The sequence below is a fragment of the Rhodamnia argentea genome, chromosome 4 (assembly GCF_020921035.1).
Source record: "Rhodamnia argentea isolate NSW1041297 chromosome 4, ASM2092103v1, whole genome shotgun sequence".
In the NCBI taxonomy this organism is placed as follows: domain Eukaryota; kingdom Viridiplantae; phylum Streptophyta; class Magnoliopsida; order Myrtales; family Myrtaceae; genus Rhodamnia; species Rhodamnia argentea.
In genome coordinates, this window is record NC_063153.1 from 9,427,142 (window position 1) to 9,442,387 (window position 15,246).

The window sequence follows — 15,246 nt, forward strand, 5'->3', positions numbered from 1 at the left end:
CAATGGAATTTTTCGAAAATGTTGGGACATTTAGTGAATGTATTTCAAATGAATGTTTTGCTAGTGTCATTTCATGGGAGGAGTCTCGCTTTTTATGGTCCATTTTGCCTTACAATTGAGTTGTACAACTTCATCATTTTTATATGTTATAAGAGGCGACGCAACAGACGATATTTAAACACGAATTCATGGATATGCAAATATGCACTAGATGCACATGCTCAATTGTGCAACGATAGAGCGAAATCAATTTTCTATATCGTGTAAAACACGATAAAAAAATTGTATAATTGCAAATATGCACTAAGTTGCATCAACTTGATATGTTTTAGAATTTGATTGTACTTTTTAAAAGTTTTAGGACTTAATTACAATTTTGTGGCAAGTTTGATTGCACATTTTGAAAGTTTCAGGATTCAATTATACTTTCGTGATAAGTTTTAGGGCTTCCAGTATATTTATCTTCTTCTTTTTTATTTCACTGTAGTATATAATTCCTCTTTAATCTTTTCCTCTTTGTCTTCCCCTTTCTCTTCCCTTTTTTAAAAAAAAATTCCTATCACACTTTGTAATGTTCTTTTGTCATTTTCAGTTTAAAGGTGTCAATTATGCTTCTTCCATTCTCTTGTGCACTTTATGGGTTAATCTCATACTTTAGTGATATTATAATGAATCATTACGGTCTACTACTTTTTTATCCAACACAATCTTATTTTTTATTTTTTTATTTAGAACTAATTTAAAATTTGTTGATCAGATTATTGCGATAACTTTAAAACTTATTTTACATTGAAAAGAGAAATAGATAAATTTCCGACCAAGAGAAATAGATAACTCTATCGTTTCATAATCGTTTGCTTTTGTGTCGATCTATATAAGTTGGTAAGAAAGCTGAGCAAAATAACATTCACGGTTAGGATATATGTCAATATCGAAAAGATTTCAACAGTCTAATACCCTAGTAAATCCCTAATTTTAGGTTCGGTCCCAATTTTATCTTGAACTTTTTTTTTTTGTCTAGAAGAAAACCCCTACCTTTAGGCCATCTTCTAATTTTGCCCCGAACTTTTATTTAAAAAAAAATCCAACTTTAAGTTTGTATGAAAAAATCACCAACTTGTTAATATAATCTCAAATATACCCCTATTAATCCTTCCTCCAAAAAACCGTTGTTAGTTATTTTTTCTTCTAAGGAGAGCGTGCGAGTCGAACCGCATACCTATGATATTAGCGTCTCCACCCCCTAAAGAGCCACATGCCTATTAGCATGTTAGTTGTTTGATGTGACATTTTCACGTTGGTAACAAATCAATATCAGCAATGTGATGTGAAAAATTATCTCCAAAACTAATGAGAATTAGTGAAATTTAGGAACTTTGGACAGAGGGTCGACGGAGGTAGATTCGAGACTAGAATTAAAATCGGTCATAATTTAGGAAAAGATAGTCCGGAGCAGGCTTGGGACAGGACTTAAGGTTGAGATTTTTTTTTTCCCTTTTTCGGGGAAATTGTGCCCGTCTTTTTATGAAATTAAACACCATTATTAAAATTTGTAGTTCTATTTTTCACATCAATTAATTGGAAACCATCACCTTCCAATGAACGCCTTGCCTAATTATTAAATAAATATAAGACAAATTATACACGATATATCATCGCAAAATAATTAGACAATTTTCTGGTGATTATGAAAAAGAAGAGAAAGGAATTATTCATAGATTGCGCTTGTTTTTTGGCTATGTTATGTTGCAAGATTTAACCTCCTCATGCTTAAGTCAGATCCGACGTGCAAACCTCGAGATGGGTTCAGCCGTTTAAAAGTAAATCTTATCTTTTTTCTTTTTTTTTTTTGGTTACTTAGACATTTACTAATATTTTATTTTGAATATATACTAAGAATACTCATTAAAAAAAAATAAAAAAGAAAAAGAAAAGAAAAACAAAAAAGCAAAATTCGTGTTCGAATTCGAATCCCAGTCCACAATGCTTTAAAAATCTTGAAACGAAGAACGAAGAGCCCAAACACGCGGGAGGTCGTCTTCGTTCGTCGTCGTCTTCTTCTCCTTCTTCGTCTTCCTTCAGGTTCAGTTCGTAGGGTTTTGATTCAGTCTTCCTCCTCCTCCTCCTCCTCCGTTTCCTCTCGTCATACGGCGATCCAGATCGCCGGGCGAAATCTGCAACGCTCAATCGCGGGGCCCCGGCGGGCGGTTTCGGTAACCCTGATTCGGCGCGGCTAATTGTTGCAGCCTCCGCCGCTTCCGTTTAGGCGAATTGATCCGTATGGCGCCCACGAGGAAGTCCAGGAGCGTGTACAAGCGATTCTCGAATTTAAATGAGGTTTCTCCGGATAAAGACGTGGGGAGTTCGAAGAGCAGTCGGAATCGGGTGGGTTGCGCAATCTGCTTTGGACTGCATTTTCTTGACGGAGGGAGAGAGTGAACTGAGGCTCGTTCGATTTTTACCTGCAGAGGCGCTCGGCCCTCTTGAGTTTCGTGTTGAGATTGCTCGCTTTTGTTGTGGTGAGTGCTGCGGCATGATTTATGTGGAGGTGAGTTTACTGAAAAAGTTGCGTCTTTACTGCAGAAGAAGAAATTGTCTGATCTGCTAGGGCCGCAGTGGAGCAAGGAAGAGCTTGAGCGCTTCTACGAAGGTTATAGGAAACATGGGAAAGACTGGAAGAAGGTATGCCGTTTTCTGGTGTCCAGTTTATGTCTTCTCTTTGACGGTAATTTCTTCAGCTGGTCTCCAATGGTTGTTGCATGTCTATCAGTTCCGCTTCTAATTTGATAGCAGTCAGTACAATGCTGGTGCCGCACAATGATAAAAGCCAAGGAGTCGATATGCCACATTGGGCTTGGCTGGTTTGGATTTGTTTGATGAGCTGTTGATGGTGCATTAGTGTTGACCAGTATTCAAGTCCTTGAGCTAGGTAGTTTGGGCAGTCCCATTTCCTGTATGCCCCTCATATATATGTGAATGCTCAATATACCTGTCATTTCCTCGATTTGTTTGGTCTCTGCTGAACTTGTTAATGGGTGTGCTCCCTCTTCTACTCTATCACGCTCCTTTTACTGGTTGGTGGGAAAAGAATTCTGAGGTCGTGCAGTTACAGCACTTCTTTATTTCTATAAGATTCTAGATGAAACTTTTCCTCTTTTAACTTATCATTCTCCGTGTTTAGGTGGCTGCTGCTGTGCGTAACAGATCTGTTGATATGGTTGAGGCTCTCTACAATATGAACAGAGTAAGAACCTTCGTTTGTATTCATAATGGTTAGAGATGGATTTCTCTGTGTAAATATGATATCGATTAGAATTTCTACCATTTTTTGGAGGAATTCAATAGCTGCCCGGAGTGTCTTGGTGATATCTCATTAAAATATGTTTTTTGTGCAATTGTTTGTGTTGCTTTCAAGTCAGTATAATATGCATCAAGCCATAAGTAACATATTGTGGAAATAATCAAGAAGCGTGCTAACAAATATCAGTCTCGCACCCAAATCGGCTGTTAATTTGGCATTCTTCTTTATCCCACTGCTTTCATGTTCCACTTAAATTGTGTAATCATGCGGTTTAAACATCTTATTCTCTACTTAAAGCAGCGGAATGCTAACATGGTCAAACATGGGTATTGTGGAATGGAAGTCAGGACATGTTTTTGAGCATCTAATTTGCATTATTGCTGGCAAGATATTCTTTAACTGATTGCTTCTTCTTTTGGCTCTCTATTCTTTCTTGACTAAATGGTTGTAGCTTTTATTTCTCTCTTTGGTTTATGAATTATCTCCTGCAGAACTATAAGGTCCAATGTTGACATCTTAACTGTGAACTAGCTGTTTCTAGTTGATGAGTAAGAACATGTCCCGATAGAGTGTGTCTTGATCGTTTCTAAGTTATTTTTGCTTTACTTTCAGGCATATTTATCCCTTCCTGAGGGTACAGCTTCTGTGGTTGGTCTTGTGGCAATGATGACTGATCACTACAATGTTCTGGTACGTCTTGAATTGATGTTTCTCTTAGATGAGACAGCATACTCTCTCTCTCTCTCTCTCTCTCTCTCTCTCTCTCTCTCTAACTTCTGGACTTCAGTATTGCCACATCTGTTTTGGGAGCTTCTTTCTGCTGATCTTCGCATTTAATCAATAAGAATATAAATATTTTGCTTCTTCGAATGCACACATTTCTAGATATTGGTCTTTCCTGTAGTCTTTTCCTAGAGATTATTTGGCGTTTTCTTATATTATCACATGGAAAACAAAGGATGGAGAAATTTATTGCAGGAGTGGTGAGCATTTAAGACAAATGTCTATTTTCATTTTTGGATCACATGAATTTTCTCATGATAGTGGCCTCCCGCTAGATGCTTTGGAATTAAAAGTCTCGTATGTGTGAGGCACTTTTCCTGGCATGTTAGCTAAATCTTCCTAGTTCATTTTAAATTGACAGGAGGGAAGTGATGAAGAAGAGAGCAATGACAGAACAGAAGTAAGAAACACACCGAAACGCAAGCGTGGTAAAGTTCAGCTTGGTGGTTCAAGAGAAGACCTGCATGCCAAAGCCGACTTATCTAATGATGGTTGTCTGTCATTACTAAAAAGAAGACGTGCTGATAGTGAGTCACCTCACCTTTATCCCAAAGGGGGTCTTGCTGCTTTTCTTTATTTTCTTTGTTCATTTCTTGGAAACTTAGGCTGTAAAATTTCATGAATAGTTGTCGTAAAATCCTTTCAAGAAGTCTGGTTTTGAGAATTTTTTTATTTTTTTATTTTGTATTTATTAAGTGAATTCAATATAGATCTTACTGTTAAGCTTGAATGCTTAATTCTAGTACGTCTTACCATTAAACGAGTGGATTTTACTGAAGCTGTTTACATGTTCCAGGCAGCGAACCACGTGTTGTTGGAAAAAGGACTCCTCGTTTTCCTGTTTCTTTCTTGTACAAGAAAGATGGCAGAGAAAATCATGTTTCGCTGAGCAAGAGGGGCCGGAAGTCAGTGGCTGATGCTACAGATGATGATGTTGCACATGGAGCAGCACTAGTGCTAACTGCAGCTTCCCACAGGGGAGGCTCACCACAAGTTTCTCGAAGTCCTTATGGTAGAAAAGTGCAGTCAAAAGTATCACCTGTTCAGAGCTGGGAAAGGATGGTATTTCAGCTTTCATCTGGATGTTCTTCCACTTGCAGCTTTGTTCACTTGATATGTTTACAACTGTCTTTTTTTTTGCCCCCATCTAGCATTCGCAATCGAACGCAACCAAGTATGGTGATGCTTCTCTGGATGAAGAATGGCTGGAAGGGAGCATTGGCAGTAGGGGAACGGAAAATGGAGACTATGAAAAGTATACAAGGTCCTTGATGGACATAGAAGGTGTTGGCACAGTAGAAGTTGGTCGGAAAGGGAAGAAATTCTATGGAAAGAAAGAGAAAGTTGAGGGCATAGAAGAGAAAGAGTTTGAAGATGGTGGCGGAGCTTGCAGCGGAACAGAAGAGGGAGGCAATGACAATTCACTGAAGGGAAAAGTCAAGTTTGAAGCTCCAAATGAGAAAATAGAGCATTCTCATCAAACTCAGAGAAAGAGAAGCAAGAAGCTTTTTTTTGGAGGTGCTTCATCTGTTTCTTTTATGAATGTAACATGCTATCGCTGGCTTCCTTTTTTGGTTCACTCTCTTACTTTTACCTTCACAAAGATAGTTGAAATCTGCATCTACTCCACTCTTTGCCTCGAGGTTTCTCCTCCTGAATGCATAGTTGAAGTTTGCTACTAGTATTGAACCTTTCTTTCTACATTTTGTGATATGGAAGTGACCATAATTTGTTGAAATTTGGTCAGCATGCAGTTTTACTTTGTAGTCATATTACATAATATAACTAACTTTTACCCAAAACTAGTCTGGAAATGCACCTAGAAATCTTTTCTTGTTTTTCGTGGTCATGTTAATACTTAACTCGCAAACAGCATTATAAATTGACTTGAAATCTAGAGTTGATTTTTCTTAAGGTTTTCTTTATGGGTTTTTTCTGTTTTATTTCTTTCTTTTGTGTGTGTGTGTTTGGTTTTTTTTTTTTGGGTTGGGGGGGGATTCATTTATTCCAGATTGTCCTTTTTAGTCCTTTTTCCCTATATATATTTATATATTTGTATTTTTATATATTTATTTTAATTTTTATATAATTATTTCTTTTCCCTCAATCGGTCTTGCTTTTATTTTATTTATTTTTTGGTTCATCGACCACCAATCTCAACTAGTTTGGAATAAAGGTGATGTTGTTGGGTTGGGGTTTGTGGGGGGGGGAAGGGAGGCTTCGAGGGTGACAATGTTATTGGAAACTTTTTAAGCTGGTTTCGATGGATATCTAGTGAGCAGCTTCTAAAGATGGAAACATACATGTGACAAGTAGATTAGTTGATTGTTCTCTTTCATTTAGTCAATGGGACTACCGCTATCAGAATTTGGGAAGCTGTCCACTTTTCCTCTACGCTGCTTCTTTTATGTGCATTTATGCACATGGTTGATGTTTGAAAGCATAATAGCTTATTGGTGGACCAGTGACTTGAAACATGCCAACAACAGAGCACCGTAAGAACCGTCCATTGTAGAACATTCTCCTAGACTAAAGTTTGAGTAACAATCACAGGATAAAGGAACATAATGTGAACACTGAATATTTTTAATGCATTTGGCATCCTCAATGTGCTTTTGGGTAGTGGTGGCAATTCAATTCTTGACTTTGCATAAAAACACAACTCTAACGCAATATGAACTTACTGGGAGAAATCTGTACATGACATGACAAAAATTGACATCCCTACTAGTCATTCATGAATAGTTTAATACTTAATAGATCTTTGCAGCTTTTTCTACTTTCCAGATTTTCCGTTGCTGTCTGTCACATATTATCTATTAAACAGCTGTGGTATTATATGCAGATGAAAGCTCTGATCTTGATGCTCTGCAGACATTGGCTGATTTGTCATTGATGATGCCAGTTTCCACCATGGAGTCAGGTTAGTCTTATAAATTTCTCAGCTTTTTATCCTGTATTTCACAGACACACGTACATGCAGAACACAATTCTGAGTTTATTGGTGTGTTGTCTTATGCTCTCAATTGCTATTAGTGCAGTACTGCTGTTGCTATGGTTCTGTTCAATTTGCTGCCTTTTACTATTTTAGAATTTTCTGTCACAGAATCCTCTGTCCAGTTGAAGGAAGAGAAAACAGCTCGGGATATAGATGATAAGTTTACTGTGCCTGAAGCCACATCTGCAGATCGTCAAAGAGATAAAGTCTTAGGGAAGGAGAAAACTTCTGCAGTTGACAGTAGAAAATCGAATCTTGCAAGGGCCTCAGCTATCAATTCTGATGCTATCTCCAAAGCAAAAGGGCAATTGCTGTCGAGCAACAAATCAGGGAAAAGAAAATCTAAGCCGATGGCATCTAAGGTGATCAGCTGGAATAACTAATTTGGGTGGTTTGATCTATTGACTGAACTTATCCCCCAAAGCTTTTAGTGCTGCTCTTTTATTTCTGAAATGGTTTTTACCGGCTGCAGGTGATAAATGCTGAAGCTCATAATAATTTTCATCTAGGTGAATCTCTGAAAAATGAGGTGAGCTCATGATCTTTGATGCTCAATAACACTCTTATAAGTTGCTGTGACTGTGTTCTTTCCTGAATTGGGCCACCCTCGTAACCCTCTGATAAGTTGTGCTTTTCCACTTCTCTGGAATCTAAATAAATTAGGTAGGTGTTTAGTCTAAAAATGAAAAGGATCTTACTTCTCTCTTTCCTATGATATTCTGAAAGGCAACAAAATGTGTTTTAGTGTTCTTGGGCTAGGTAGGTGTCTGTAGGTTCTAGTGCTCTCGCCATTACTTCAAAACAGCAATTTCATATTGAAATAATCATGTACAGAGCTGTGGGGAACTAATTTTTCGCATGAATAGGATATTAAAATTTTGTTCTACACTATCCTATAACACTACTTGCTGAAAACTTAATTCTGCACCTTCCTACGATTTTAACGCTCTTATATGTCACTTATGAGAGAACTATTACTGCACTTCTGCAGTATAGAGCTCTCAAGTTGCAGTATCAAAGTTAAAACTAATCCTATGGGGCTCTTGTTCTGTGCTGTCGTGAAGAGAAAGTACAGGCCAACGTAATGGTGTTTGGTCATGCTTTAAAAAGAAAAATCATGCTTTTTGAATGGCACCAGGTTTATTTAATGAATCCAAATATATCGAATTGTCGGGTTGTTTTGCATGTATGCCACTTCTATGGTTGCGGAATTGTTGGTTTGTCAACATTAGTGTGGTAACGAGTGTTTTTTGCCCTCTTCCTTTTTGCGATCAATTCAGTCACTTCTCCTTTGCGTATTCATGTTTTTATAGGCCTCAGCTGAGGAAGGAAAGACACTTGTGGGTCAACCATCTATGGGAGAGTTTAAATTAGCTTTTGCAAGAGAGTGTAGAGCGTCTCTTTCAAAAGCGAAGAAATCAGCTAAATCTGCACAGAACTCGTCTGATATTGATCAGAAAGGAAGGGAAACTGATTTGGTGGGGTTGATCAGTCAGGTTCCTGCTGAAAATCAGGTCAATTTACTGACTAAATCAAGAAGTCGAAGAAAGAAAGATCTGCAGCAGGCACTTAAACCAAAAGAGATGAGTGGCTCCGATAGCACAATGAGGAATCGAATTGATAAACGTGGAATATATGTTCATGATAAAGCACTTTATTTAAAGGTGTTTCCCTTGTTATTTGCACATGGATTGCAGTTTGACTCTTGAAGAGTTGATTCTGACATTAAACATTACTGGATTTGCAGGACAAACTGTCGTCTTGCCTGTCATCCAATTTCGCTCGGAGGTGGTGTATTTTTGAATGGTTTTATAGTGCAATTGATTATCCGTGGTTTGCAAAGAGGGAGTTTGTTGATTACTTAAATCATGTTGGACTTGGGCGCATTCCTAGGTTAACACGTGTTGAATGGAGTGTTATAAGAAGGTATATAAACTCAATACAAACTCTGCTGCTCCCTGTTGTCTGTAAAAGTTAAAGGATTGACAGCTTCTAATATTACACATATGGTCATGCAGCTCACTTGGCAAGCCTCGGAGATTTTCTGAAAATTTCCTACATGAAGAGAGGAAGAAACTTGAACTATATCGTGAATCTGTGAGAAAGCACTATACTGAACTTCGCACTGGTGTTAGGGAAGGACTTCCCACAGACTTAGCCCGACCATTATCTGTTGGACAAAGAGTGATCGCCCTTCATCCGAAAACTAGAGAAGTTCATGATGGCAGTGTCCTCACTGTTGATCATGACAAGTGCAGGATTCAGTTTGATCGTCCTGATATCGGAGTTGAATTTGTGATGGTAACAACATTTTAACGATTCCTTTTTGTCAGTTCTCTATATAATCTATCTGGGGAATCTCCTGCACTCTTTTAGTTTGTAAAATTGCCTACATATTCATATTGGATAGAATCATGGTAGTGCACCTTGGATGTTATAGAAACTGCGGAGTTGAGTTACTCTTTCTTCTAAGAAATAAATTAGCCAAATCTGCTGTTGCTCAAAGGTTTTGATTGATGCCTCTATGGGATGTGCAAGAAGTTTAGGTTGTTTGCCAGAGCATTTATGCTTATTTTCTCAAAAAACCTGAGATGTTTCTGACATAAGAAATTTTTTTCTCCTCTTCTTTACAAAGGGAATTCAGTAAATCATAGAAAATGTTCTGAAGGTTTCATGATTTTGGACATTGTAGGATCATTGTCAATTGAGCTAAAAGTTTAAATTGCTAGATGAATGTGTGTTAATTTATGTAAGTACTAATAATATTTCCCTCCAATAAGCCATCATCATGCATTATATGATGACATTGATGGGGTTTGTTACAGGATGTTGATTGCATGCCTCTAAATCCGCTGGATAACATGCCAGAGGCTCTTAGGAGACGGAGCCTCTTTGTTGACAAATTCCCTGTGATTTCTAAAGAACCTCAAATGGAGGGCAATATATCTTTTGGAGGGGGCCTTCTTTATGATTCTACTGGGCATCTAGCAAATGTCCGGAGTCCCATAAGTAATTTGATGAAGCAAGCAAAGGTGAGTGCCAATTGATGGTTTGTTGATATTTGGAAGTTCACCTTTCCTGTTAGGTTCCCTAGATCTTTACCTCCATATTTTCGAGTTGCTTCTTTTGAATTTTTCTTTCAAGACTGTTGGCTCCTATTCAATGAGGAATCAATGTGGCAGCTGTAGTTGGTCAGCTTTAAGCTGCTGGAAAGTGAGAAGCTGGGCCTTGGCTTATCTCATGTTCTTTTTAGTGGTCCAGCATCTTGTCCATATCAGTTATCTGACCACAGCATCTGGCGGCTTGTTTAAACGACTCTTTTCGAATATTGATATCTCTTGTTGGGTATCCTACACTCTTTTATGATATATGCTGGTCGCAGTTTACTATGGAACAAAAAAACAGGTTGCATCTTGGTTGGTTTGCCCTCTGTGGCAATATGCTTCATAAAATGATTCACATGATTTCTTTGTGTCTAATAGTGCATGAATCCATTTTCATAGGCCTCTTGTTTTGGCATTATGCGTTATGTTACTTAGTGGTACTATGTAGTGATACTGTGAGGTTGCTGCGAGCTTTCCGTATCAATTAATTTAAGGGTGATTAGGAATGATTAAGCTGAACTGATTTTCCATATCATCAGGACTCGAACCATGCAATTTTTCAAGGCAAAGTAGCTGCTCCAGGTGTGGTCAGTACCCAACAGACTTTCTGTAGTCAGCCTTGCAGAACGGTGTATAGCCAGGCAAGAGAAGCTGATATTCAGGCTCTTTCTGACCTAACTCATGCTTTGGATAAGAAGGTGTGTCTTTATGTATTAAGCATTCACCACTTCACCAAGTTTAGCTTGAACTCTGTTTGGAGATTTTAATAATTCAGGTGCCTGACTAGACAGTTTACTCAGAATAGCACATTAATTATCAGTTCAATTTTTTATGATGACTCTTTTATAGAATCTTGCTGTTTGTGTGCTGTGCTCCAATCAGCATTCTGCAACTGCATAGTTAGACCTACTTTTGTCACATTATGTTGGGGCTTACGGATTAGTATGCTACAGATAGAAATAATGCCAGTGCACAGAGATTGATCTCTCAGAGAGCTTACACATCTTTTTTCTTTCCTTCCTCGGTGAATCATAGGAGGCTTTGTTAATGGAGCTTAGAAACATGAATAATGATGTATTGGATGACCAAATTAACGAAGATGGCTCTCTTAAGGATTCTGAATCTTTCAAGAAGCATTACGCCACGGTACTTGTACAGCTAAAGGAAGCCGGTGGCCAGGCATGTGGCTTCCGTGAATTTTTGTATCACACCTGCACGCTTCTCTCTGAATCTGTCATTTTTTTTCAAGTAGCAAGCTCTTTTTTATCCTGACATTTTAATAGCAGTTAATGTCTGATACGCAGGCTTCTTCTGCTTTGGTTCATCTGAGGGAACGGAATACTTATCCAGGAAATCCGCTGCCTCCTTGGTTCAAGACTACAGTGAATTCTGTTACCGCAATTGGCCTTCCCAGAGAACTTGATAAATACTTATATCCACATGAGTCAGGATGTAACGTTCATGAAATTGTGAAGGTTTCAAGATTGAAAGCACAGACGATGGTGGATAAAGCTATTCAGGTCTGAGGAGCATTTTCCGGCGCTCATGTACACATGCTTGCCTGCACGCACGACAACCCACTCACTCACACGCACACGCACAAGATGAAATGATAGTGACCGAAAATATAAACTGCGGGTATGCTCCAACAGTGTAAAATATAGAATTGGTAATCTTGAGATGCATTGTCAAACTTCACTGGGCTGTGGCTTCCTTATTTTTTATTCATGGAGATGTTGGCGGTAAAGTGTGCCTTCTTTGTGGTTGCCTGTTAAAATAAGAAAAACAAGTGAACTTCCTGGTAGTTGTGCACATGTAAACTGTGTGGGTGTGTACTTCTCTCTATAGTGCATGTCAGTTAGATCAGCTGATGACTGATGCCTTATGGTGCTATCTCATTTCAGGCGATATCGTCTTTGAAAGAGGGGGAAGATGCTTTTACAAGGATTGGAGAGGCTCTTGATTCGATAAATGACCAACAGCTGACTTCTGATGTCAAGTTATCAGGTGTCACATCCCCAGAGAAGGTCAATGGCAGCTTGGTTCCTAACAATCAGTCAAATGCCTGCCCATCCGAGACCAACCAGCTGTCTGGTTCAAAACCTTGTACAACTGATGCCGACAAGAATGAGACTCAGATACCGGCTGAGCTGATCACATCATGCGTCGCTACTTTGCTCATGATACAGGTGAGGTCTAAAAGATCAAATGTTTCATGTGCTTCAATGATCCGTTGAAGCAAAGAGCAGCTGAAGACAATTTAGATATTTCAAAAGAACCAGTTGCAAGTTGCAACTCTTCGCTTTGGCGTACTCTGTCCTTTTTTGGAAAAGTGAATATCCATCGTGTCAACTTAATTGTTACTAGCTAATATTACTCAAAATTTAAAATGAAGCAGCATTGTTGGGAAAATAGAATGCTATGGAACAACCAATATCGCACAAGTCAAATGAATGCCGAAGTTTTAACTCATGATGCTTTCCTTATGTCTCTTGTGAAGCAAAGCTACTATCTCTAAATTGTTCCTTCGTGTGATATCTTGCGTTGCTAACGAGTTTGATGTTCCAATGAGCAGACGTGTACGGACCGACACTATCCTCCAGCTGACGTGGCCCAGATACTTGATTCTGCTGTGACGAGTTTGCACCCTTGTTGCCCCCAGAACCTCCCTCTTTACCGGGAGATTCAGATGTCCATGGGCAGACTGAAGACACAGATGTTAGCGCTAGTGCCGACCCAAATCTGATTTCTCCATCTTTGGGTCCATTGAAGTTGGGTAATGTATATAAATATCACCAGAACAATCCGGTTCATCTTCACCACATTCTGTATCTGATTGGTCCGTGCTATCAATGAAGCCAACTCTGTATTATCTTCGCCGGGGTGTATACTGTGTCTGATTAGTGTTCTTTTTTACTCAGTCCTCGGTTTTCTTCTCATTCCCTGCTGGCGCTGTAGTTCCCATTTCTTAAATAAACGTTGGTAGGTTTGTCATGATAACCCACCTAGTTGGAAAATAATGTAACCTGTTGTCCCGATTTTCTTCTCTATATCTGACGAGCTCGGAATTTCTGGAGTGACTCAAGTATGTCTGATGAGAGGGCTTATAGGACTGAAAAGACCGCTTTTTACATGGTTTCCTGTTCTCCTGTTGTTTCCGTGAGCCTCTTGATAATATGCTACCACCCGGATTATAGTGACATCAACTTTATTGCGAAAGCGATTGAATTGAAAATTTTAAGCATGTGGCGATTAGTCGTCGTGGTTAAATCGACATACCAATTGGGATAGATCTCGAATCGTGAAGCTAGAATTGAATTGTGGGATACGTCCAAAATAATTGAAAATGATAGTTCTTGACATGGAATTGTGTGACATGGTTTTCTATTCTTCTGTTACTTCTCCAAGCCTCTTGATAATATGCGACCACTCGAATTATAGTGGCATCAACCTTGTTGTGAAAGCGATTGAATTGAAAATCTTAAGCATGTGGTGATTAGTCATAATGGTTAAATCGATATATCAATTGGGATAGGTCTCGAATCGTGAAGCTAGAATTGAATCGCGGGATACGCTCAAAATAATTGAAAATGATAATTATGTTCTTCTGTTGCTTCTTTGAGCCTCATGATAATATGCGACTACTCAAATTATAGTGGCATCAGCCTTATTGTGAAAACTAGAAGTGAAGTTATAATATGCGACCACTCGAACATGAAACAGAATCATGTTCTTCTGTTGTTTCTTTGAGCATCTTGATAATATGCGGCTACTCGGATTATAGTGGCATCAACCTTATTGTGAAAGCGATTGAATTGAAAATCTTAAGCATCTGGCGGTTAGCCGTGGTGATTAAATTGAGATACCAATAGAGAATAGATCTTGAGTCGTGAAGCTAGAATTGAATCATGGGATACGCTCAAAATAATTGAAAATGATAATTATTGACATGGAAATGTGTGACATGGTTTCCTGTTCTTCTGTTACTTCTGCGAGCCTCTTGATAATATGCGACTACTCGGATTATAGTGGCATCAACCTTGTTATGAAAGCGATTGAATTGAAAATCTTAAGCATGTGGCGATTAGTTGTGGTGGTTAAATCGAGATATCAATCGGGATAGGTCTCGAATCGTGAAGTTAGAATTGAATCGCGGGATACGTCCAAAATGACTAAAAATGACAATGTTTGACATGGAATTGTGTGACATGATTTACTGTTCTTCTGTTGCTTCTTTGAGCCTCTTGATAATATGCGATCACCTGGACTATAGTGGCATCAACCTTATTGCGAAAGTGGTTGAATTGAAAATCTTAAGCATGTGGCGATTAGCCATGGTATTTTAATTGAGATACCAATCGGGAATAAATCTTGAATTGTGAAGCTAGAATTGAATCGCAGGATACGTTGAAAATAATTGAAAATGATAATTCTTGACATGGAATTGTGTGACATGGTTTCCTGTTCTTTTGTTGCTTCTACGAGCCTCTTGATAATATGCGACCACTCGGATTATAGTGGCATCAACGTTGTTGTGAAAGTGATTGAATTGAAAATCTTAAGCATGTGGCGATTAGTCGTGGTGGTTAAATCGAGATACCAATCGAGATAGATCTTGAATCGTGAAGCTAGAATTGAATTGTGGAATACGTCCAAAATAACTGAAAATGATAATTCTTGACATGGAATTGTGTGACATGATTTCCTGTTCTTTTGTTGCTTCTTTGAGCCTCTCGATAATATGCGACCACTCGCATTATAGTGACATCAACCTTATCGTGAAAGCGATTGAATTGAAAATCTTAAGCATGTGACGATTAGCCTTGGTGGTTAAATCGAGATACCAATCGGGAATAGATCTTGAATCGCGAAGCCGGAATTGAATCGCGGGATACGTCCAAAATAATTGAAAATGATAATTATTGACATGGAATTGTGTGACATGTTTTCCTGTTCTTCTGTTGCTTCAGTGAGCCTCTTGATAATATGCGACCACCCCGATTATAGTGGCATCAATCTTATTATGAGCACGATTGAATTGAAAATATTAAGCATGTGTT

General features: G+C 38.5%; 1 protein-coding gene across 9 annotated transcripts; it reads left to right on the top strand.

Annotated features, from left to right (window-relative positions):
• The first annotated feature begins 1,971 nt into the window (after positions 1-1,971).
• On the top strand, positions 1,972-13,233 carry LOC115753719 (protein ALWAYS EARLY 2-like). Of its 9 annotated transcripts, none has more exons than XM_048277363.1 (20): positions 1,972-2,385; positions 2,584-2,682; positions 3,182-3,244; positions 3,914-3,991; positions 4,446-4,611; positions 4,881-5,146; positions 5,236-5,602; positions 6,930-7,007; positions 7,176-7,444; positions 7,549-7,611; positions 8,396-8,746; positions 8,830-9,008; positions 9,101-9,383; positions 9,908-10,114; positions 10,227-10,295; positions 10,726-10,884; positions 11,222-11,365; positions 11,491-11,706; positions 12,091-12,375; positions 12,762-13,233. In XM_048277363.1, the coding sequence occupies exons 1-20, from the start codon at positions 2,281-2,283 to the stop codon at positions 12,930-12,932; spliced, it is 3,618 nt and encodes a 1,205-aa protein (XP_048133320.1). In that variant the 5' UTR covers positions 1,972-2,280; the 3' UTR covers positions 12,933-13,233. The 9 variants fall into 9 exon arrangements, with proteins under 9 accessions (XP_048133320.1, XP_048133323.1, XP_048133321.1 ...); XM_048277366.1 differs by having other exon boundaries at positions 11,222-11,332; XM_048277364.1 differs by having other exon boundaries at positions 7,555-7,611.
• Positions 13,234-15,246: the final 2,013 nt, after the last annotated feature.

Bases quoted from the DNA above. Each gene is read 5' to 3' on its own strand.
- LOC115753719 (XM_048277363.1), top strand. From the start codon at position 2,281: ATGGCGCCCACGAGGAAGTCCAGGAGCGTGTACAAGCGATTCTCGAAT. The intron at 4,612-4,880 runs GTGAGTCACCTC...TACATGTTCCAG, and splicing joins AAAAAGAAGACGTGCTGATA to GCAGCGAACCACGTGTTGTT. The intron at 11,707-12,090 runs GTCTGAGGAGCA...ATCTCATTTCAG, and splicing joins TGGTGGATAAAGCTATTCAG to GCGATATCGTCTTTGAAAGA.